The 21,880-nt window shown below is 37.0% G+C and overlaps 3 protein-coding genes across 3 annotated transcripts; all 3 read left to right on the top strand.

Annotated features, from left to right (window-relative positions):
• Window positions 1-870: 870 nt before the first annotated feature.
• On the top strand, window positions 871-5,934 carry LOC106386312. Its single transcript, XM_048749416.1, has 7 exons — window positions 871-1,017; window positions 1,132-1,220; window positions 1,527-1,697; window positions 3,401-3,494; window positions 3,582-4,862; window positions 4,937-5,632; window positions 5,863-5,934. Exons 1-7 carry the CDS (start codon window positions 871-873, stop codon window positions 5,932-5,934), a joined length of 2,550 nt encoding a protein of 849 aa, XP_048605373.1.
• A 9,422-nt stretch (window positions 5,935-15,356) lies between these two features.
• Window positions 15,357-16,562, top strand: LOC106385505 (cyclin-U4-1-like). Its single transcript, XM_013825417.3, has 2 exons — window positions 15,357-15,771; window positions 16,164-16,562. Exons 1-2 carry the CDS (start codon window positions 15,431-15,433, stop codon window positions 16,417-16,419), a joined length of 597 nt encoding a protein of 198 aa, XP_013680871.2. The 5' UTR covers window positions 15,357-15,430; the 3' UTR covers window positions 16,420-16,562.
• A 2,200-nt stretch (window positions 16,563-18,762) lies between these two features.
• Window positions 18,763-20,913, top strand: LOC106388364 (trihelix transcription factor ASIL2). The gene has a single exon (XM_013828413.3). The coding sequence runs from the start codon at window positions 19,753-19,755 to the stop codon at window positions 20,812-20,814; it is 1,062 nt and encodes a 353-aa protein (XP_013683867.1). The 5' UTR covers window positions 18,763-19,752; the 3' UTR covers window positions 20,815-20,913.
• Window positions 20,914-21,880: the final 967 nt, after the last annotated feature.

Genomic DNA, 21,880 nt, shown 5'->3' with positions numbered 1-21,880 from the left:
GAGGTAACTTTTCTGGGTGTCGTTTCCATCATCAGCTTTAGGGCACATCTTGAGATATGGATGGAAGCTTTGATGTACCTCCACCACACTCAATTACCTTCTTGACAATTATTTCTCTCTCTCTCTAATCTCTATATTGTCATGTGTAAGGAAAATCTTCAAATCTTATACATTAAAATAAATCTTTACTTCAATTAATTTCTTATAATTTTGATTCCTTGGATTGCTTCAGTAAGCTGATCAACAACAATTAGTCCAAACTCCAAACCCTTGTTCATTATGGGATGGTTAGGTTCAATAAATGATGCAGGTTAACTTGCTTAGATAAATGAAAATAAAGTCGTAATTGACTAATTTAATAGGAAGATAAATTCAACACATCATTATCAACTTATTTTACAACTGGCGCAAACAAAAGAGTATCGTTTTTTTTTTACTAAAAGATAAAATTGAGAAATTACATTGAACATTATATTCCACAAAAGATAAATTGAGAAATAAATATGGTATATATCCAAATAATTTTGTTTTGTTTGGCATATGATTTTAGACATATAAACTTCACATGAAACTGACTGCCAAAGACACGAATGGTTCAAAACTTCAAATGATACATTTAGAGGGTTTTTGAAACGTGTGGGGACGTACATACGAAACCCTATCTCTCTGTATGAAAGCAAGAGAAGAAAAACCGTAAAAGTAACATTTATAAATTTTATTAAAATAAAATATAGACAAAATAAGTGTGATATACTATTTAGAAACTAATACGAACAATAAAAAGGGAGAATGGGATTAAATCAAATGTAAGGAGGAGGAGGAAAAGAAAGAAGAGTAGTAGTCAATACTTACGATCTACAACAAGAGAAAATGAACTTCCCATTTGAAGAAACTAATGTCTTAACCTTCTTCTCTTCTTCTTCCTCTTCTCTCTCCTCTCCTTCTTTCCCCATCTATAACTCTTCTTCTACCACTAATACTACTTATGCACCTCTAGGGTTTTCGAATAATCTTCAGGTCTAGCTATGATCTCTCTTTCTACACATATGTGCATATACGTGATTGTCTTGTTTTCTTGGTTTAAATATTGATTGATCTTAATTTGGAGGGTTTTATATATGTGTTTTGTAGGATGGAGGACCCTTGGGATCAAAGGTGGTTAATGATGATCAGGATAACATTAGAGGTGGAATTAACAATGATGTGCATTCTAATTCTTGGTAATTTAGTTCATTTAAATTCTAAGATGAATACATTCCTTTCTTCTTCTGTGAACCATCAACTAATAGCCAAGTAAAGAAAGTTACAAATATTGCCTTTAACTTCATTAGTAGATTAATCATCTTTCTCTCCAGTGTTTTGGGAGTCCCCAACACCACCCTATTATTAATTTATGGGTTTTCCTAGAAATGTTTTGGGATCCAGTAGAACCTTAGCTAGGCTATGTATAAATCCTTATAAGTTATGGCATAAGATTAAACCTAAGGCATAAATGATGTTTACGTTATAGAGTGGTTGCATTGCAGGTGGAGATCAAGTAGTGAGAGTGGAGAGATGAAGAACAAAGTGAAGATAAGGAGGAAACTAAGAGAGCCAAGGTTTTGTTTCCAGACAAAAAGCGATGTGGACGTTCTGGACGATGGCTACAAATGGCGCAAATATGGTCAGAAAGTCGTCAAGAACAGCCTTCACCCCAGGTAATTAATTCTTTAACACAACCACGTACATCTATGTAACTATTTAATCAACCATATTAATTAGTCTAATTAACTTTACCTATACTTCCAATAAAATGTGCTTAATGATTCTTGTATAATCACATTGACTGGTGATTGATAGTTTCGTAAAAGCTGGGGTAGGAACTAAATGTAGGTGTATCCATTATATTCTCTCTTTAGACTGTTGCCGAACCTTACCTCAAGTACTAGAGACATGACTGCTAATACATCCTTATACAATATGTATACGTTTAAAATATATTTGTGCAATATTACATGTATTGTAAAGAGGTTTTTGTTTTGAATATAATTTTACATTCATTCAATATATATATTAATGTATGTTGCAAATTTAGTATTTATAGGTTGTCATCAACAACATTTTATGTTTTTATCTATTTTCTATTGTGCAATATCTACACATATTTGTAACTATTTTTGTTAGTACACTATAAGGCTCGTGACATTCACACGTTTCTATTTTTTTGTTTGATTACTATTATTTTCGTATGGCCAACTGAATCAAATCAAATTGTGTTCAATGATATTTAATTTATTAATAAATGTATAAGAATGTGGATATATATACAGGAGTTATTACAGATGCACACACAACAACTGTAGGGTGAAGAAAAGAGTGGAGAGGCTGTCGGAAGATTGTAGAATGGTGATAACTACTTACGAAGGTCGTCACAACCACATTCCCTCTGATGACTCCACTTCTCCTGAACGTGATCATTGTCTTTCTTCCTTCTAATCTCTTTCTTTACTTATATATATATATATGCACATACATAGATATGTGTGATATTTTGCATATTTGATATATATATTCTTGACTTTTCGTTTGTAATAGACTTATATACTCTCAATGTGGATTAGTTATGATGATCAGGTGACGTGGTATAAGATAGTAACGATATATAGGTGTACGATCTTTTTCTTGATAAGAAAAGTGGGGGGGCTGAATTAGTTGATGTTGCGAACAAACGTAAATTAATTTTGAAGAAACAAAGAAATTAAGAGAGCAAAATACAATTGAAATATATATCCGTTTAAAGTTTGTATATTGGTTTTTTTTTGTCAAAAAGTTTGTATATTGGTTATGTGAATTAATAATTTATAATCTCTTAGATTTGTATTTAAACTTGATTCAGAATCTCATATTCATTTTTCTTTTTAAAACACCATTATTTAAGTAAATGTATTTTTCTAATTTTAAAAACGCATATTGTATACCGTGGAGCTCTTCAGTCTTCACACCCTCCAGATGTCGATTTTGATCACGAATTTTAACTTTATGTTGATGCATAGAATTTTAAATCACTTCTAGAATCAATGTTGGTTAGTATAAGACATGTGACATGTAAGATTTTCACATCCGTCTGTGAGAGTATTATCCACGTTTCAACTTCATGGAACTGGTAGGACGGATTTTAAATATGAGCCATAAAGTATATAAAAGAGTCAATAGTTTATTATAAAAGGTATAAGTAGTAACAACACTCAAGCAAACCTAGCTACAAACTAGCTCATGGTCTACAAAGACATATATGGTGTATATATATATTACATATCCCGTATTACCTATATTGTTAACTAGGGTTATATCTAGCTAGCAAGAAAAGCTTTCTCTTCCTAATGGTGAAGATGTTATAACTATAGATAATCGACTCATGCAGCCGGAGCGTAATCATAGACTACATCATCGTCATCATCATCTTCATTCTTGAAAGATACTGCAAATTGAGTGTGACCGTTGCAATGGAGAACCAAGTCAAATTCTATTGCAGACATTCTCTATTTTACTCACTCTACTCAGTTGAAAAAAAGCTTTAAAGAAAATAAAACTAGGTTTGATAGAACACATTGAGATGGACCGCAGAAGCTATTACCCATCTTGCTGCTGAGTTCAATGAAGCGGACATTCAGACAGCCTTTCTAAACCTTCCTAAGTCCAAAGCCCCTGGACCGGATGGATACCCTGCAGAGTTTTTCAAAGCGAACTGGAGTATGGTGGGGAAAGACATGATCGCAGCAGTTAAAGAGTTTCTGTCGACTGGATGTCTTCTTCAACAATGGAATTCAACAATTATTTCCTTGATCCCAAAGAAGGCCAATGCGAACCGGATGACTGAATTTAGACCAATATCTTGCTGCAACACTGTGTACAAGGTAGCCTCTAAGCTGTTGGCTAACAGACTTAAGGCTGCTCTGCCAAAGCTTATTTTCTCTGCCCAATCAACGTTTGTCCCGGGACGTCTTCTTGCTGAAAATGTTCTTCTAGCAACAGAGCTTGTGGCTGGATACAAATGGAAAGACATCTCAAAGCGTTGTATACTGAAAGTGGACCTACAGAAAGCTTTCGATTCAATCAATTGGGATTTCGTTTTGAACACTCTTGAAGCTCTCGAGTTTCCCACCCATTTCAGGAAGTTAGTCTCCCAATGCATCACGACTACCAGATTCTCTGTATCTGTCAACGGAGAATTGTGTGGCTATTTTAAGGGAACAAAGGGTTTACGCCAGGGCGACCCACTCTCTCCCTATCTTTTTGTCATTGCGCTGGAAGTGTTCTCTCAAATGCTAAATGTGAAGTTCAGAGCTGAAGATATTGGTTATCACCCGTGGACAGCAGACCTTGAGGTAACCCATCTTGCTTTTGCTGATGATCTGATGATATTCTTTGATGGTGAAAAGAACTCTTTTGCTAATATTGTTGATACTATGGAGTTATTTGCTACCTGGTCTGGTTTGAGGATGAACAAAGAAAAGACAGAACTCTTTGTAGGTGGTTTGAACCAAGTTGAAACTACTGATTTGACAAGTCTAGGTTTCACTTTGGGTTCAATGCCATTCCGCTACTTGGGTCTTCCTCTGATGCACCGCAAGCTGCGCATTTCTGAATACAGGCCACTCTTGGTGAAAATCTCGGGTCACTTCACTGCTTGGTCTTCTAAAAAGCTTTCTTATGCTGGTCGAGCTGAGTTGATTAAATCGGTTATCTATGGAAATATAAATTTATGGACCTCTGCTTTTGTTCTTCCAAAAGGATGCTTGCAGCAAATTCAGAGCTTGTGCTCCCGCTTCCTATGGACTGGAAATGTTACTGATCGTGGAGTTGCAAAGATTGCGTGGAGTACAGTCTGTTTACCTAAAAAGAAGGGGGGCTTGGCTTTAGAAATCTAGAAATTTGGAACAAGACCCTCTGTCTGAAGCTGATCTGGAGGTTATATATCCCTAACCCATCTTTATGGGCTTCTTGGATTAAGAAGTGCAGAATTGGAGATGAGAGTTTATGGAGTCTCGAAGCTAAAAATGCGGGTTCAGAGACATGGAGATCTCTCTTAAACCTGCGATCTTTAACTACAAACTTCTTGAGAGCAGAGGTTGGAAATGGTGAAACTACAAGCTTTTGGTGGGATATCTGGACCCCTTTAGGTCGCTTAATCAACGTATTCGGCGACACAGGTCCTCGTGAGCTCTCAATTCCTTTATTTGCTTCAGTTGCTGATAGCTGTAATGAAAATGGTTGGAGACTGAGAGGTGCGCGCTCGCCTGCTGCAGAGACCCTCCATATTCATCTCACGAGTATACATCTGCCGTCATCCTTACAAACTGAGGATGTATTTTACTGGCTTGTGGATGGGGAGAACTTAGATGACTTCTCTGCCTCTCGGACATGGGAGGCGATTAGAAACAGAGCTCCTGCAGTCACTTGGTCAAACAGTGTATGGTTCAAAATGGCAACTCCTCGACATGCTTTCCTCATGTGGATCGCACAGAACGATAGGATGCCAACTAGAGTGAGGCTCGCAAGCTGGGGCCTTGGGGTTTCATCAAACTGTTGCCTCTGTGACTCAGCGCCGGAGACCCGTGACCATCTGCTCCTGCGTTGTGATATCAGTAAACAGGTTTGGGTTTTGATTCTGAGTAGATTGGGGTATACTCACTCATGCTTCATCATTTGGACATCTTTTATTGAGTGGTTATCTCTAAGGGATTCCACTACTCCACTGATACTTAAAAGAATTGTTGCTCACGCAACTATCTATAGTATCTGGGGGGAAAGGAACAAACGTCTGCATGACGGAATCTCGTCTACACCTCAAACATTGTATAAGCTCATTGATCGCCATATCAGAGATACAATCTTGGGAAAACAGCACAGCAAGAAGAGTTTCAAGAACCTTATGCTTTCTTGGCTGATGAATGATTAGAAAGTCTTTTGTTATGGGTTACACTTTGTTTTTATCTTTTTTTGCCAAAGTGCACCCCATCTAGTTTTAACTATTTTGTAAAATCTTACAAACTCTTCTCATATTTATATGAAATTCAAATTCTTGGCAAAAAAAAAACACTTTGAGATGGTTACTTGCTATATTTATAGATGTGAAAAAGGTAATGGCGAACGATGAACTCATTAAAACTGGGTCAGGGCATGTGACTCGCTGCTTATAATGTGTGCTTGACACAAGTGGAGTGAGTAACCCACCTATTTTATGCCCTGACTCATCCGTCACTTTTTATACAGTTATTGGTCCACCTCTTATTACACGATTTGTTAACACTTCTCGTTTCATTGTGACATAGTTTTCTTAATGGAATATTATCTTTTTTGAAGTAAAGATCGACAAACATAACGTTTTTTTCTTTTGGATTTTAGAAAATAAAATAAAAGAAAAAAACTGTATTGTAGGGTATTGATTCCCTCTACCAATAGCCACATCACAGCATCATGCATAGTACCTTGAGGGACAAAAAGAAAGATTTATGATCTGATGTCTAGATTTATTTTGAATTTAACTTCATTTTAACATTATTATTGTGAAAAAGAAAAATTTCTCGGACCAACAATACAATAGTTTTCTCTATAACTGGACCTGTGGGAAAGTAAGAGATACTATGTCTTTTTTTTAAAACACATTTCATTTAATATAAATTAGTTGAAAGTCATTGTCTCACTTACACCAAGCACATGCTTTGCTAACAAGTCAGCAGCATAGTTATCTTCTCTAGGGATCCATTTAAAACAAACAGATTCAAAAGCGCTAGAGATAAGTAAAATGTCGGTGACAACTCCATATAACTCCGGGACTGAGTTATCGTTGAGGACGCTGTTGATGATGATCTTTGAATCCGACTCCACTCTCAGCTTCATGATGCCTAAATCTCTGCAAGTCTGGATCGCTTCTCTCATCGCAAGACTCTCTGCCATCAGTGGGGAAGAAACATTGTTCTATATCCTCGAATAGGTAGTAGTGTTAGCATTTCGAGATATAATCCATCTAAGGCCAGCTCGGGATGCAGTTACGCTCCAGGCCGCATCCGTTTTGAGGATTGAATCTACTGCATTGATTGGTGGAGGCAAGCCTGTCTTGTGTGTCTTTGGATTCTTCACATGTCCCTGCTGCCATTCTCTAGCCATTATAATACCTTTTGACAGAAACTCCTCTGCTTCCACTTTGATATTTGAGAATACCAGTCTGTTCCTGGTTGTCCATAAACTCCACATGATCCAAGGTGCCAAATGATCAGTTGTAATGCATGTCGGAGGCAAGCATGGTTTTGTCCTCACTAGGTTCCATAGAGCCCTCAAATCTATCATTCTGCTGTAATCAATTTCTTCTGAAAATGGTGCTGCTTGCCACACAGCTTTTGCAAACTCACATTGAAAGAACAGATGAATAATAGATTCGGGTTCTCCACATCGCTTACAGTGGGGATCTTCATGAATGTGTCCAGTCTTTTACCCACAGGTAATGCAGCTCGCAAAAATTTTCAGATTAACATCTTAACCTTTGGAGCTGTCTGTAAATTCCAGACTTCCTTGTTCCAATTTCCCTCAAGTTGCAAGTTCTCGGCATCGTTTGAAGCTGCAAAAGCCGCATGATACCCTGACTTGGTTGTCAATTCTCCACTCTTCGTGCCATGCCAGCAAAGTTTGTCTGAAGTCCCTACCTTACTCGCTTTGATCTTGAGGATTTTTTCCTCATCAAAGGGGCAAATTTCTCTGATTTTCTCTAAATCCCATTCGGTTGAGTTTGCCAAGAATAAGTTTGAAACTTTCAAGCCCATCGAGAGCTCTGTTGGTGGTCCCATAAATCATTCCTGCTGCTTGACATTGAGCCACAGGTCTTGCCACAGGTCAATGGATGTTCCATCTCCCACTAGCCACCCCGAGTTTTGCACTATCAGATCACGTCCTATTAATATGCCCTTCCTGTTGACATGAAGCGGAACTAAGCAGCTAGACTTGAGAATTAAGCTGCCAGATTTGAAAATACTTATAAGGTTTTATAAAGGTTTTATAAGGCTTTATAAGAAGCACCAGACTTGAGTTTAAAAGCAGAAGACCAGACTTGAGAAGCAAAGAAGAAGAAGAAGAGAGAAGGAGACCGTTGAATATTTTAAACAATAAATATTTTATTGTATTGTGTACTGAGGCAACTTGCCTTTAAAAGACTTGTATCTAGATCCACAATTTGAATTTTTAAGGGAATAGAGTTTCTCCCAGATCTACTTTATCTCTCTCTCTGTTCTTCAATGTTCTTCATCTACATCTTTTTATCCTCACATTCTTTCATGGTATCAGAGCAAGTAAGCTCCTGAGATTCATTCTTCTCTACTCTATTATCTTTACTTCCACAAATCTCTGATTTTCCCTTTCTATTTTTTGGTAAAGTTCATCCTGTTCTTGAGTTGTTCTTCATTCCCAGAAAAAAAAATGGAAAACTCATACACTGATGTCTTTAAATCCGTGTCTATTCCGGTTACCCTCAAGGGAACCAACTACTTACTGTGGTCTAGACTTGTCAAACCCGCTCTTGGAGGCAGAGGTCTTTGGGAGTATGTTGTTGACGGCAAAGACACCAAGAAGACCATCCTAGGAGAGGATGGTAAAGAAGTTGTTGATGCGGCTGAAGGAGGTGGAAAGAGAAGTCAGAAGGATCTCATGGTCCTTTCCATCATTCAGAATAGTCTTGAAACCTCTATCTTGGAAGCTTACTCCTACTGTGAAACTTCCAAGGAGCTGTGGGATACTCTCCAGAAGGTGTATGGAAATATATCTAACATCAGTAGGGTGTTTGAAGTCAAGAGGGCTATCAACACTCTCAGTCAAGAGGACAGTAAATTTTCCAAGCATTTTGGGAAGTTCAGATCGTTGTGGGCCGAGTTAGAGATGCTAAGACCGGCCAGTCTTGATCCGGATGTACTTAATGAGAGAAAGGAGCAAGACAAGGTCTTTGCTTTGTTGTTCACTCTCAACCCGGGTTATAGTGATCTAATCAAACACATTCTAAGAAGTGAGAAGCTTCCATCACTTGAGGACCTTTGTGCTCAGATTCAAAAGGAGCAAGGCTCAGTGGGACTCTTTGGTGGCAAAGGAGACCTTATCATAGCTAACAAGGCTGAAGGAAATGAGCACAAACATGAGGGCATAGCTAACAAGGGGTATTACAAGCCAGAAGACAAGAAAGTGTGGGTGTGTGACCATTGCAAGAAAAAAGGTCACGGCAAAGACAAATGCTGGATCCTTCACCCACACCTCAAGCCTCAGAAGTTCAGGACACCTTACTCTGATGCAGGGGGGAATTTCTCTGGTGAAATGGGCGAGCCATCTACTCCTCGTCCCATGAACTCGATTGCGGCTGGAGAAGGGAAGACCTTGGGATTCAGTGGCTGTTCTATCATGAGGACTACCCAAGATGAGACAATTAAGAGGTCTGACCTTGATGCTCTCATCAAAGCCCTCAAGGAGAACTCTGGTAACACACTTGGTTTATCTTTAAATGCCTCTTATAAACTGTCCAATGCTCTTGTTACAACTTTGAATGCATCTGATAGCTTTAAGACAGTAGTTATATATTCTGGAGCTTCTCACCACATGATTAGTGATGCTAGGTTAATCAGTAATGTTAAGCCTGCCTTAGGCAATGTTATGATTGCAAATGGCGACAGCATACCAATAAAAGGTGTAGAAAACTTGAAACTATTTGAGAAAGATACTAAAGCATTTTATATCCCATCTTTTGCATCTAATCTATTATCTGTCAAGAAGGTTGCCACTGATCTTAACTGCAAGGTTATTTTTAGTCCTAATGATGTTGTATTTCAGGATATTGAGACTCTTAAGATGATCGGAAAAGGTGTTACTAAAGGGGACTTGTACCTGCTTGAAGACACCACGACTAGATCATGTTTACCTTATGCTTTTAGTTCAATCCCTGTCTTAGAAAATGATGTATGGCATGCTAGGTTAGGCCATCCCCATCCTAGAGCACTGAACATGTTATTGCCTAATGTTTATTTCAAAAATGATGGATGTGAAGCATGTATTCTTGGCAAACATTGCAAGACTGTGTTTCCCAAGTCATCTACTATCTATGAGAAATTCTTTGATCTTATACACTCTGATGTCTGGACTGCACCATGCACTTCTAGGAAAAATCATAGATATTTTGTCACCTTCATAGACCAGAAATCTAAATATACATGGCTGACTATGATACCATCTAAAGATAGAGTACTAGATGCATTTATAAACTTTCAGAGCTACATAACTAATCAGTTCAATGTTAAGATCAAAGTATTTAAGTCAGATAATGGAGGGGAATATACAAGCACAGCTTTCAAATCCCACTTGGCCAAGCATGGAATAAGCCATCAAACCAGCTGCCCTTACACTCCACAACAAAATGGTGTAGCTGAGAGGAAAAACCGACATCTGATGGTATTTGGGTGCTTGTGCTATGTATTGCAAACAGGTGATCATAGGAACAAACTTGAGACCAGAAGCACAAAGGCAGTGTTCATTGGGTATTCTACCACTCAAAAAGGTTACAAATGCTACTCTCCAGAGACAAGAAGAGTCTTAGTATCCAGAGAGGTCAAGTTTGTGGAATCTAGAGGCTATTATGAGGAGAAGAGTTGGGACAATCTCAAGGATCTATCTCAAGGGGCCTCAGATAGGGAAAACAACATACGTATTATCATGGAGAGCCTAGGTATCATCATGACACCAAATGAAAGAACTACTGATTCAGCAAATAGTTTAGATCAAGCCAATGGTATGGATGCGGCTGAAGAGGCTTCTCATCCTAATCCTGAAGGAGGAAATCAAGAGGATTCGTCTTCTAGTCAAGAGGAACCACACATGGATCAAGAGGATCCGCAGACTACTGATCAAGAGCAAGAGGTTCATGATCAGGATGAAAGCCAACAACAAGAGGAATCATATCAACAAAATGAAGTTGAAGCTGAGATTGTTGGAGAGGTCCAGCCGCTTAGGACAAGCACAAGGGTGAGAAAGCGTCCATCAAATTGGAAGTATTTCAACAGTCAAGCAGTAGCCCATCCCACTCAAGCAACTTGCTCCCTTGCTTACTATCCAAGAGATCATCAAGCCTTCATCACCAATATAGATCAAGAGTATATTCCGAGGACCTATGAGGAGGCAATGGAGATAAAGGAATGGAGAGACTCAGTAGATGATGAGGTCAGTGCCATGATCCGAAATGGAACTTGGTTTGAGAGTGAGCTCCCCAAAGGCAAGAAGGCTGTCACAAGCATGTTACTATTCACTATCAAGTACTTGGCTAATGGGCAACCAGAAAGAAAAAAAAAACCAGACTTGTTGCAAGAGGCTACACTCAAGTCTATGGTGAAGATTACCTTGACACCTTTGCACCAGTAGCTAAGCTTCACACGATACGGATTGTATTCTCATTGGTTGTGAACTTAGAATGGGATCTGTGGCAAATGGATGTCAAAAATGCTTTTCTACAAGGAGAGTTAGAAGATGAGGTCTACATGAGACCACCACCTGGTATGGAACACCTTACCAAACCAGGAAATGTATTGAGGCTGAAGAAAGCCATCTATGGTTTGAAACAATCACCAAGAGCGTGGTACCACAAACTAAGCACCACACTCAATGGAAGAGGTTTTGTCAAGTCTGAAGCTGATCATACCATATTCACCCTCACTAGCCAGCAAGGAATCGTTGTTATTCTCATCTATGTTGATGACATTATCATCACAGGCAGTGACAAAGAAGGGATCATCTCGACCAAAGCGTTCCTTAAGGCTTCATTTGATATCAAGGACTTGGGAGAGCTCAAATACTTCCTAGGGATCGAGATGTGTAGGTCTAAGGAAGGGTTGTTTCTATCTCAAAGGAAATACACCCTTGACTTACTAAATGAGGCTGGAGATCTTGGTGGAAGAGCTGCCAAAACACCTCTAGAGGAAGGATACAAAGTGATGCGTGAGGGGGAGGTTAAAGACAAGTCATATGAAGATGTAAAGCACTATAGGAGAATGGTGGGAAAACTTATTTATCTTACCATTACCCGACCAGATGTATGCTTTGCAGTAAACCAAGTAAGCCAACACATGCAAGCTCCCAAGGTACACCACTGGAACATGGTTGAGACGATTCTCAGGTACCTAAGAGAGGCACCAGGCCAAGGAGTATGGATGGGATGCAATAGAAGCACTGAGATTGTTGGGTACTGTGATGCGGATTGGGCAGGAGATCGAGTTGATAGGAGATCAACTACTGGATATTGTACCTTCATTGGAGGCAATTTGGTAACATGGAAGAGCAAGAAGTAGAAGGTGGTGTCTTGTTCAAGTGCTGAGACAGAATATAGAGCTATGAGGAAGCTCACAAGCGAGTTGATTTGGATCAAGGGACTTCTTAAGGACTTGGGAATTGAAGTTACAACGCCAATCACGATGCATTGTGACAACCAGGCTGCTATACACATTGCTAGCAACTCAGTCTTCCATGAAATGACCAAACATATAGAGGTAGATTGCCACAAAGTGAGACAAGCCGTGGAACAGAAGATCATATTGCCGTGCTACACAAGGAGTGAAGATCAACTAGCTGATATCTTCACCAAGGCAGCAAGCACTAAGGTATGTGAGTTCATTCATCCAAAATTGGGACTCATAGACCTATCATGTCAATGATCTCTCCTTCATGAAGTGTTCTATTCTTTTTCCTTGAGTTGGGTTTTCTCCCAAAGGGTTTTACCTAGTTGAGGTTTTAATGAGGGAATACTTCATGGCTTCCAAGCTTGACTTGTTCCACATGGTCAAGCTTGAGGGGGAGTGTTGACATGAAGCAGAAATAAACAGCTAGACTTGAGAATTAAACTGCCAGACTTGAAAATACTTATAAGGTTTTATAAATGTTTTATAAGGCTTTATAAGAAGTACCAGACTTGAGTTTAGAAGCAGAAGACCAGACTTGAGAAGCAAAGAAGAAGAAGGAGAGAGAAGGAGACCGTTGAATATTTTAAACAATAAATATTTTATTGTATTGTGTACTGAGGCAACTTGCCTTTAAAAGACTTGTATCTAGATCCATAATTTGAATTTTTAAGGGAATAAAGTTTCTCTCAGATCTACTTTCTCTCTCTCTCTCTGTTTTTCAATGTTCTTCATCTACATCTCTTTATCCTCACATTCTTTCACTTCCATCCGTGTGATTCAGATGATTTGCTTTGACACTCGAGCAGGTTACCCTCAGTACAATATTTTCCACAGAGAACTTGACTGCTCAAACTGTGAGGGTTGTTGATAATTCTCCAGCTCAGTTTGCTTATGAATGCATCATTGAAGCTTTGAAAGTCTCGCAGGCCGAGTCCTCCCTTCTCTTTTGGTTGAGCTAACTTGTTCCATGCTATCCAAGCCATCTTCTTTTTTTTAACTTCTATCGTCCCACATAAAGCGGGTAACCGCATATTGGATTCTTTTAATCAGTGAGAAAGGCAATTTGAAGCAAGACATGGCAAAGGATGGTATCGGAGAGAGAACGCTCTTCAACATAACCAACTTTCCGGTAATGGATAAAAAACGGTTTGACCAGCCACTTGCTTTTTGTTTGATCGTGTTTACTATCCCCGCAAATAGATCTCGTTTCCGTGTCTGAAATGCTCTTGTAGTCCTAAATATTTCATGGTTCCTCCTTTTTTTTTGTATCCGTAAGTCGTCATTTACAGCCTGCTATAGAGTTGCAGGAGCTTTGCTTGAGAAAGTTATTGAAGATTTCTCAGCATTGATCAACTGGCCAGAAGCTGTCTCATAACGCTTCAGAAACTGTCTCATGTTTGTTGTGTTTATCTTCATTTCAACACTATCATATACGGTAAAGATATGTTTATTCTGGGCCCAACATTACAATAATTAATTTGACATTGGGCCTTCATACGGTAGAGATGCTAACAAATCTTCCGCAAGCCAACAGGAAGTATTATTTTCGTTTTGCTCTTATATTTTTCCCCATTGTAACCACAACTACTGGTTATAAAAGATGTTGTTTCAAAAAAAAAAAAAAAGGTTATAAAAAATGTTCCGAAGGATTGTTTTACTAGACATCACGATATTTTTTGATGATATTTGTAGAACGATATCGTATGCAACTTAAAATGAATTATACAATGTCATTTTTCTTTATATAAAGTGCTACAATTATATGAAAAATATCACTAGAAAAAAAAAGGAGTATCTGAAGGATGGAGAGAGTCACATGGAGCAGCACATGAAAATTGGCTGCGAAAAAGATACGAGAAGAGAGATACATACACGTTACGCAGTTAGTGATGATCCCCACCAAACCCAAATGCTACAAAAAACTGTGTATACTATAATAATTGCAATAAATCATATCGATATCGTATGTATAAAAAGATATCTTTATTCTTAGTTCTCTCACGAGGCATGCTTTACTTTTTCTTCACTCCAATCCCAATCAGTTTGGAATCTAACCTGACTGTCATGTTTAGTTCATTGTTTTTTATTTCTTGTAACTTGAGGTACTAATCTAGTATACGTTCAGTGCTCGCATCATATGAAAAACAAATACTATAGCATAAATTAGTTAATCAAATGTTGTTTACGTACTTACAGTTTGTGTCGTTCATGAATGTAGCTAGGAACTATACAATAATGTAATTTGGAAGATAAATTACATCAGTTTGAATGTAGCTAGTAATGCAAATTACTAATCTATAATCTATTCAATAACACTATATTTCTCTAACAATCCTGATTACTTTGGGCTATAAAGAAATGTTACCAGATGGGAATTGATTCACATATTCGCATTATTAGCAACACATGCACTTCGCAAGATCACTATCGTGATGACTTTCTAGGTTTAAATAAATCTCCCCACATGTCCATGTAACATGATTAGTATGGGAGCCCACCGAAAGTTACGTATAATTTCCCCAAATCCCATCACTATAAGTTTATCTGCCTGGATTTGATATATGGTGGTTTACATTAATTGTGTTTCCCTCTTGTTACGACTTACGTTTTCGAATTCAATAACAATCATTAACCCAACTTATGAAATATTAAATATATTTTCCTTTCTCAGTTCCATATTCAATTGTTAATTATATATTTTGTGATATTTTTGTTTTTTGTTCGACCCCGACGGATAGAACAAGAGTAAACTAGTTAGACAACTTTTTAAAAATGCACACCTACATGTACATACTTGATCAAATTAAAAAAAAAAAACAGAAAATACTTACTTATTAAATAAAATAAATAAATTATAAAATAAACTAGAATGTAAAAACTACCCAATATAACGACCAACTTAAACACACGCCATTAACAACAGAGCAGACATAAATAGAAAAGAGTAACTTTCTCCTTTTCTATCTCTCAAACACACACAAAAAATGGCCGAGCTTGAGAATCCAGGAGTAATGCCGAAGCTAATAGCCTTCTTATCGGCGTTGCTAGAACGAGTTGCCGAGTCAAACGATCTGACAAGGCGAGTCACGACTCAGTCACAGAGTGATTCCGTGTTCCATGGACTGAGTCGACCTTCCATAACGATTCAGAGCTATCTCGAGAGGATTTACAAATACGCGAATTGTAGTTCTTCTTGCTTCGTTGTGGCTTATGTTTATCTCGACCGTTTCACTCACAGACAACCTTCGCTGCCGATCAATTCCTTCAATGTTCATCGTCTCCTCATTACCAGTGTCATGACCGCTGCTAAATTCCTCGATGATCTGTAAGTTTCTTTCTCTCTTTAATACAAATTGAATCTCTTGAGTTGAGGGTCAACCTCAGAATTCACCATCACAGATTAACAACCCTGTTTCTGGAAAGCTCTGTTTCTTATGTTTATGTATGAATCTCCAGACAAAACTCGTTTTGAACAAGAATTGCTAGTCTGATTCTGTTTTTTTTTTTTTTTTAACCCTTCATTGAAATTTTAAATCTTTTTTTGCGTTCAGACATCCTAATTAATGTTCAATCAATCAATTTCCTGTTTGATGGGTGCTCTGTTTTGTTCCTCTGAAACTGAGATTCTGTGGTCTTAGATTTTGCAAGGAAAGATTCGATATTTATGTATTAATTTGACTTCTGATTCACTGAACTCTGAACCTGGTGACTAAACAGGTACTACAACAATGCTTATTACGCCAAAGTGGGAGGGATAAGCACGAAAGAGATGAATCTTCTGGAGCTAGATTTCTTATTCGGGTTAGGTTTTGATTTAAACGTGACGCCAAACACATTCCACGCTTACTTCTCTCTTCTTCAAAAGGAAATGACTCTTCTTCAACCTCTCTCCCTCGTTGTTGTCCCGCCAAGAACTGTCATTACCTTCAAAGACGATGAAGCTTCTCATCAGAAACAACAACTTGCTGTTTGATTCTATTTCATCAAGTTTTAAATGTTTTTCGTCCATTTTAATGAATTGTGTAGTTGTAAATGATGTAGAGATTAGTCGGCAGGGACTGTTATCTTGTCTTCATCGATCTTTGATTAAGAAATTCAAAACTCAATATTAGACAACTTCTCTGTCTATTTATATTTAGATGTGGACAGATGGGATCATTCATCTTTACAGACTGGCTGGGATAAAGATTTTAAAATGTCACTAGTAACACTAAAAATGTGTTATGATGATTTCTGTTTTGTTTTTCTCTGGTATTCAAATATTACCCATGTCAGAAGAGAAACATGGGTTATGTTTTTAGTAATAATAATAACTAGGAGGTACAATGATTGGGATCTGTGAATAAGATTTGTTGTTTCTGGTTCTATGAAGGGAACAAAAGAATATGTGCAGAGCAGAGACAGAGTGGGGGTGATAAAGAAAGCACAGTATATAGACAATTTGAAATAGGCCAAGAGACTGTAACTTGTGAGAGCTTATACAAGTAATGGATACTGACAAAAAAAACTACAAAAGGGAAGGTTTTTACGTTTTTGGCTCTCTAATCTCTTCAATATACAACTCAAGAGCACAAAACAAAGATACAAAAAAAACAGACGAATGGGGATTTGAGTCTGAAACTTTGTATTTTAAGAGGTGGTTGATGTAGTAGTACTTCTTAGAGATATTCTTATCTTCTTAGCATGTTTCCGGATTGGACTTAGAAATCACTAAGAAGGGCATACATAATCCCAAATTAGGAGAAAGTGCAGCCATTGCAAATCCATAGGTCAAGACAACATCATTCAGTGAAACTTTGCATCTCAAGGTAGAAAGGGAGACCCTTTGTGAATAATGAAATTAAGTTCAATAGATGTGAAAAGCCGGACCAAGTTTAAGAAGATGAAAATGCATAAGAAATCCAACGCTTTGATCCCATTAAAGTTGTTCCTGCGTAATAAACCGGTTTGATTTTGTTTCCATTGATACAAGTAATCTTCTTGCCAGACACCTCCAGGTGGACTTAGTGCGGCTTAATGGTGAATCCTAATGACCTAGTCCGGTATGATTAGTCCATTAGACAATTTCTAATGTATTTTACTATTTTTCTTCTAAAATAGTTTTTTTTCTAATAGAGATAAAATGTAGGGCAAATCTCCAAAATAGCACATTTCTAAGTTTATATCACAAAAATAGCACTCAAAAACTAAAATGACTAAAATAGCATATTTCTAAGTTTATTCTTTGAAAATTTTAATTTTTTTATTTTTCAAAATTTGAAATCTTAAACCCAAAACCTCATTTCTCAACTCTAAACCCTAAACCCTAAACTCTAAATCATAAACCCTCAATTTTAAACCCTAAACCCTAAACCCTAAACCCTAAACTCTAAACCCTAAACCCTAAACTCTAAACCCTAAACCCTAAAATTTAAACCCTTAACCTTAAACTCTAAACCCTAAACCCTAGACCCTAAATCCTAAACCCCACCTTTTAACTCTAAACCCTAAGTTTGTGACTTTTGATAAAACATTAAGTGCTATTTTTGTGACTTTTGACCTTGAGTGCTAGTTTGAAAACAAAAACTTGATTTAGTACTATTTTTGTCTTTTTCTCTAAAATGTATTCTAATATATTTTCCTAAAATAATATTATATTAAATATAAAGTAAAAGGTAGAAAATGTTATTTATTTTTATAAATATAGAAGAATAAATAACAATATTCATTTTAGAGTAAGAAATATAAGTAAGTTAGAGCCAAATTGCATCTAAACATTATTTCATAGTTTCAGGCTTTAAGCATATGTTTTAAAATAAAAATTTGACATTTTTATATAATTTCCATTAGCTAATAATTATAAATTATAAAAGAATTATCAAAAAGATTGTCTTTATTGAAATAATCTATATTATTAAATCAGGATCCTATTGTCTTTTTTACCTTAGCATGCCATTTGTTTACTAACATTGCATGTTTCATTAAGATCAATCAAGTAATATTAATAACACATTTATATTGGGCCATATTTTTTAGATCCAGCCCACTGTCCACATCAGATCTCTCTTGGACCATTTGGACCGATTAAGAAATCAGATCTAATTCTCACATTTTTTTTTTCTTTGGGCCATTTAGTCCAAATTCAAAAAAAAAAATTTCAACCATTCTTAATTTTTTTTATTTTCTTAATATAATTTAAGCATTCATAAAAAAATTGATTTTTTTATTGAAAAGAATAAATCTTTATTAAAAGTATATAATTTTTTTTTATTAAAAATATTAACCACATAATAAAATTAATTTATCAGAGTTATACCAACTTAATTCATTAAAAAAATAAAGTTTAATTTTTTAAACATAAATAGTCATTTAAAATGAAACACAATAAAGAAAGATAAAAAGTTTAAGTCTTTTATAAAATAAAAAAACAAATATATGAAATATGACATTTACTAAATATTTGTCAATTGAAAAAAAAAAAGAAAATAAATCGAAATCTAGTACTAGTTTAAAACTATTGGAAATAAATAGTCATACAAATAATATATTTATTATCAAATTTATAATATATTTATTATCAAATTGAATACATTTTAAAATTCATGAAGCACGAAAATACATTTTTACAAACGAAGAGTAATCTTTAACAGAAAAAAAAACGAAGAGCAAAATAGCAATTTGTTGGAAATGCACTTATGCTTAAAAGACTTTCCTATAGAAGAGGCAGATGGTGTATATTAATGGGCCTGGGCCAATATTATTAGCCTACTTCCTATTTCATAAATGTAGTTTAATTGCTTTAAATCAAACAATCATGAGACTATAGTAAATGATTTGCTACAAAGAAAAAATGTGAGAGAGGTAGGGAGGTTAATAAAGAGGAAGACGCCAAGTATAAGCCACCTACCGGTCCCGTCATACACGGCTCACGTTAGCCTTGTTCCAACCATGAATACGGTGGCGTGTTGGCTTGGTCCTCGAAACCAACTACTTTCTTCTCTTTCATCTTCCACTATTAATATTCCACGTGTCGTTATCATCCTCCACGACGGTGCCCCCACCACCCTCCGCCACCACCGCATAAAGCCTTTTCCTTTATTACTACCAAACTCTGCTAATGCACGCTTCTATCTAACACCTTATCCTCCGCCCTCCACCATTATCATGCGCCTCCCCTCCACTTTCTCTCTCTCCCTTATCTCCTCATTATTACGTTGAAGTCGCCGCCGCGTAAATCCATCGAATCACAACCGTTTCTCTTCACGAGATCTGACATTATTTAAAATCCTAAAGTTCTGATCTTCTCCGGTCTTGTCTGAACCGATCCATGTCTGATCCAGATTCTCCGTTGGAACAAGATCCGATTCAGGATCCGTTACCGGTGCGTAACCAATCGCCTCCGCCGCAACCAGACGATTCCGTTACCGATCTGAAGATCGCCTCCACCCCCGCGGTGGCCAAGAACTCTAGGCGCTTGCCTCCGCCGTGCTGGTCTCTAGAGGAGACGATCGCGCTCATCGACGGCTACCGCGACAAATGGCACGCTCTCAACCGTGGAAACCTCAAGGCGAATCACTGGGAGGAAGTCGCGGAAGCGGTGGCCGGTAATTGCCCCGGCGTGACGCCGAAGAAAACCGCCGTTCAGTGCCGGCACAAGATGGAGAAGCTGAGGAAAAGGTACCGCACGGAGATCCAGCGAGCGAGATCTGTGCCGGTGGCGAGGTTTGTATCCTCTTGGGTCCACTATAAGCGAATGGAAGCCATGGAGGATCGCCCGGAGAGCAAGCCCGGCGGTGGAGACGAGGAAAGAGCCGAGCTTTACGGCGGAGGAGGTTCTGTCGGGAGGTCAACGCCGAGGTTCTTTAACAGGAATGGTACCGCCGGAGGGAGTAGCAGCAGCGGTGGGATCAGAATTCGGATTCCGACGGGAGTGAGTATAGCTCAGCCGGGGCCGAGGTTTCCCGGTAAGATCGATCCGAAATACACGGCGAGTGCAAGTTCAAGACTTGGTCGTGTCGGAGGAGGAACCAGTTACGGAGCTAGGGGTGTGAGAATTCAAGAAGGAGAAGAGAGAGCAGGGAAACGAGGGAGGGAGATGATGATGATGATGACGATGACGACGGAGGAGGAGGAGGAGGAGTCTGATGATCCAATGGTGGAGATAGCGAGTGCGATCAAGCTACTTGGAGATACGTTGTTGAGAACAGAGGAGAAGAAGATGGAGATGACGAGAGAGATAGAAGCGATGAGGATGGAAATGGAGATGAAGAGGACAAAGATGATATTGGAATCTCAACAACGAATCGTTGAGGCGTTTGCTAAAAGCATGTCTGAAAATTTGGAGGAGAAGAAGAAGAAAGCAAGAAGAGTATCTTCCTTACCCCCATGACTCTTGAATCTTATGTACTCATGTTTTCTTTTAACATCTCATTAATGTTAATGTATGTGTTGAACTTTTATGTTATAAAGTAGAGAGTTTTAAAGCTTATCTAATTGCTATAATTTATCCATAGTTTGGATTCCACCACATGAATGAATACATAGAATGAAGAAAGTGGTTTAGTTGATTAAAGCTTTAAAAGTGACATCAATGGAGTAATAACATCTGCATTCTCTTCTCTTAGTTGTCACAAAGCTTATCACATAAAGAGAAAAACATTCTTGCTCATTCAAAATAAAGTAAAAATTCTTGCTCATTCAAAACTAAAATATGCTTAAAAGAAGTGCTTGCGGAGTAATAATCCCCTATATATTATTTGAGAAGCATTATAGCTTCTTTTTGTAGCCACATGTCATCACTAGAATGATTCTTAGAATCATTAGAAAATATGTTGGTCTATCTAATTATATAATAAACTTTTTATTAAACTAACAATAAATTCATCATTAATGTACTTAATTATTTTTTTAAATAAAATTTACGGAATTGCCTGATGTGGCTAAAGGGTATATGTCAATTAATGATTTTGAATAATAAAGATTTGATAAAAAATAATGTATTTTCTATCATATTTGTTTAATTTTAAACTATTAAATAAATTAAACAACCACAATAACCATATAATAAAAATTTAGATTTTTATGTATATGTTATATTTTGAATTTTTACAAACGGCTATAAATTACTAAAACTGTTAAAAGTCTCACATTCAAATTTTATGATCCATGGTTTAAAATTTTTGTTATGACAAAATACAAATGATTACAAAAATTATATAAGTAAAAAATCTGATTTAATTAATTATTAAGATTAATATATATATCGTTTTAAATTAAACTATAAACCATATAAAATACAATATTTTAGTTTCAAAATTTACTTTGAACAATTTTTTTGATAAAAGTTTTAAACGATCATTGACAACTTTTTTTTTAAAAAAAATTATAAACTACTAAAATTATTAATCCCACAATGAAAATTTTGTTATCTGTAATTTAAATTTTTTCTATAAAAG

This window comes from Brassica napus, chromosome C3 (genome assembly GCF_020379485.1).
Source record: "Brassica napus cultivar Da-Ae chromosome C3, Da-Ae, whole genome shotgun sequence".
In the NCBI taxonomy this organism is placed as follows: Eukaryota; Viridiplantae; Streptophyta; class Magnoliopsida; order Brassicales; family Brassicaceae; genus Brassica; species Brassica napus.
The sequence above is the reverse complement of the archived record's forward strand: the minus strand, read 5'-3'. Positions and strand labels throughout refer to the sequence as shown.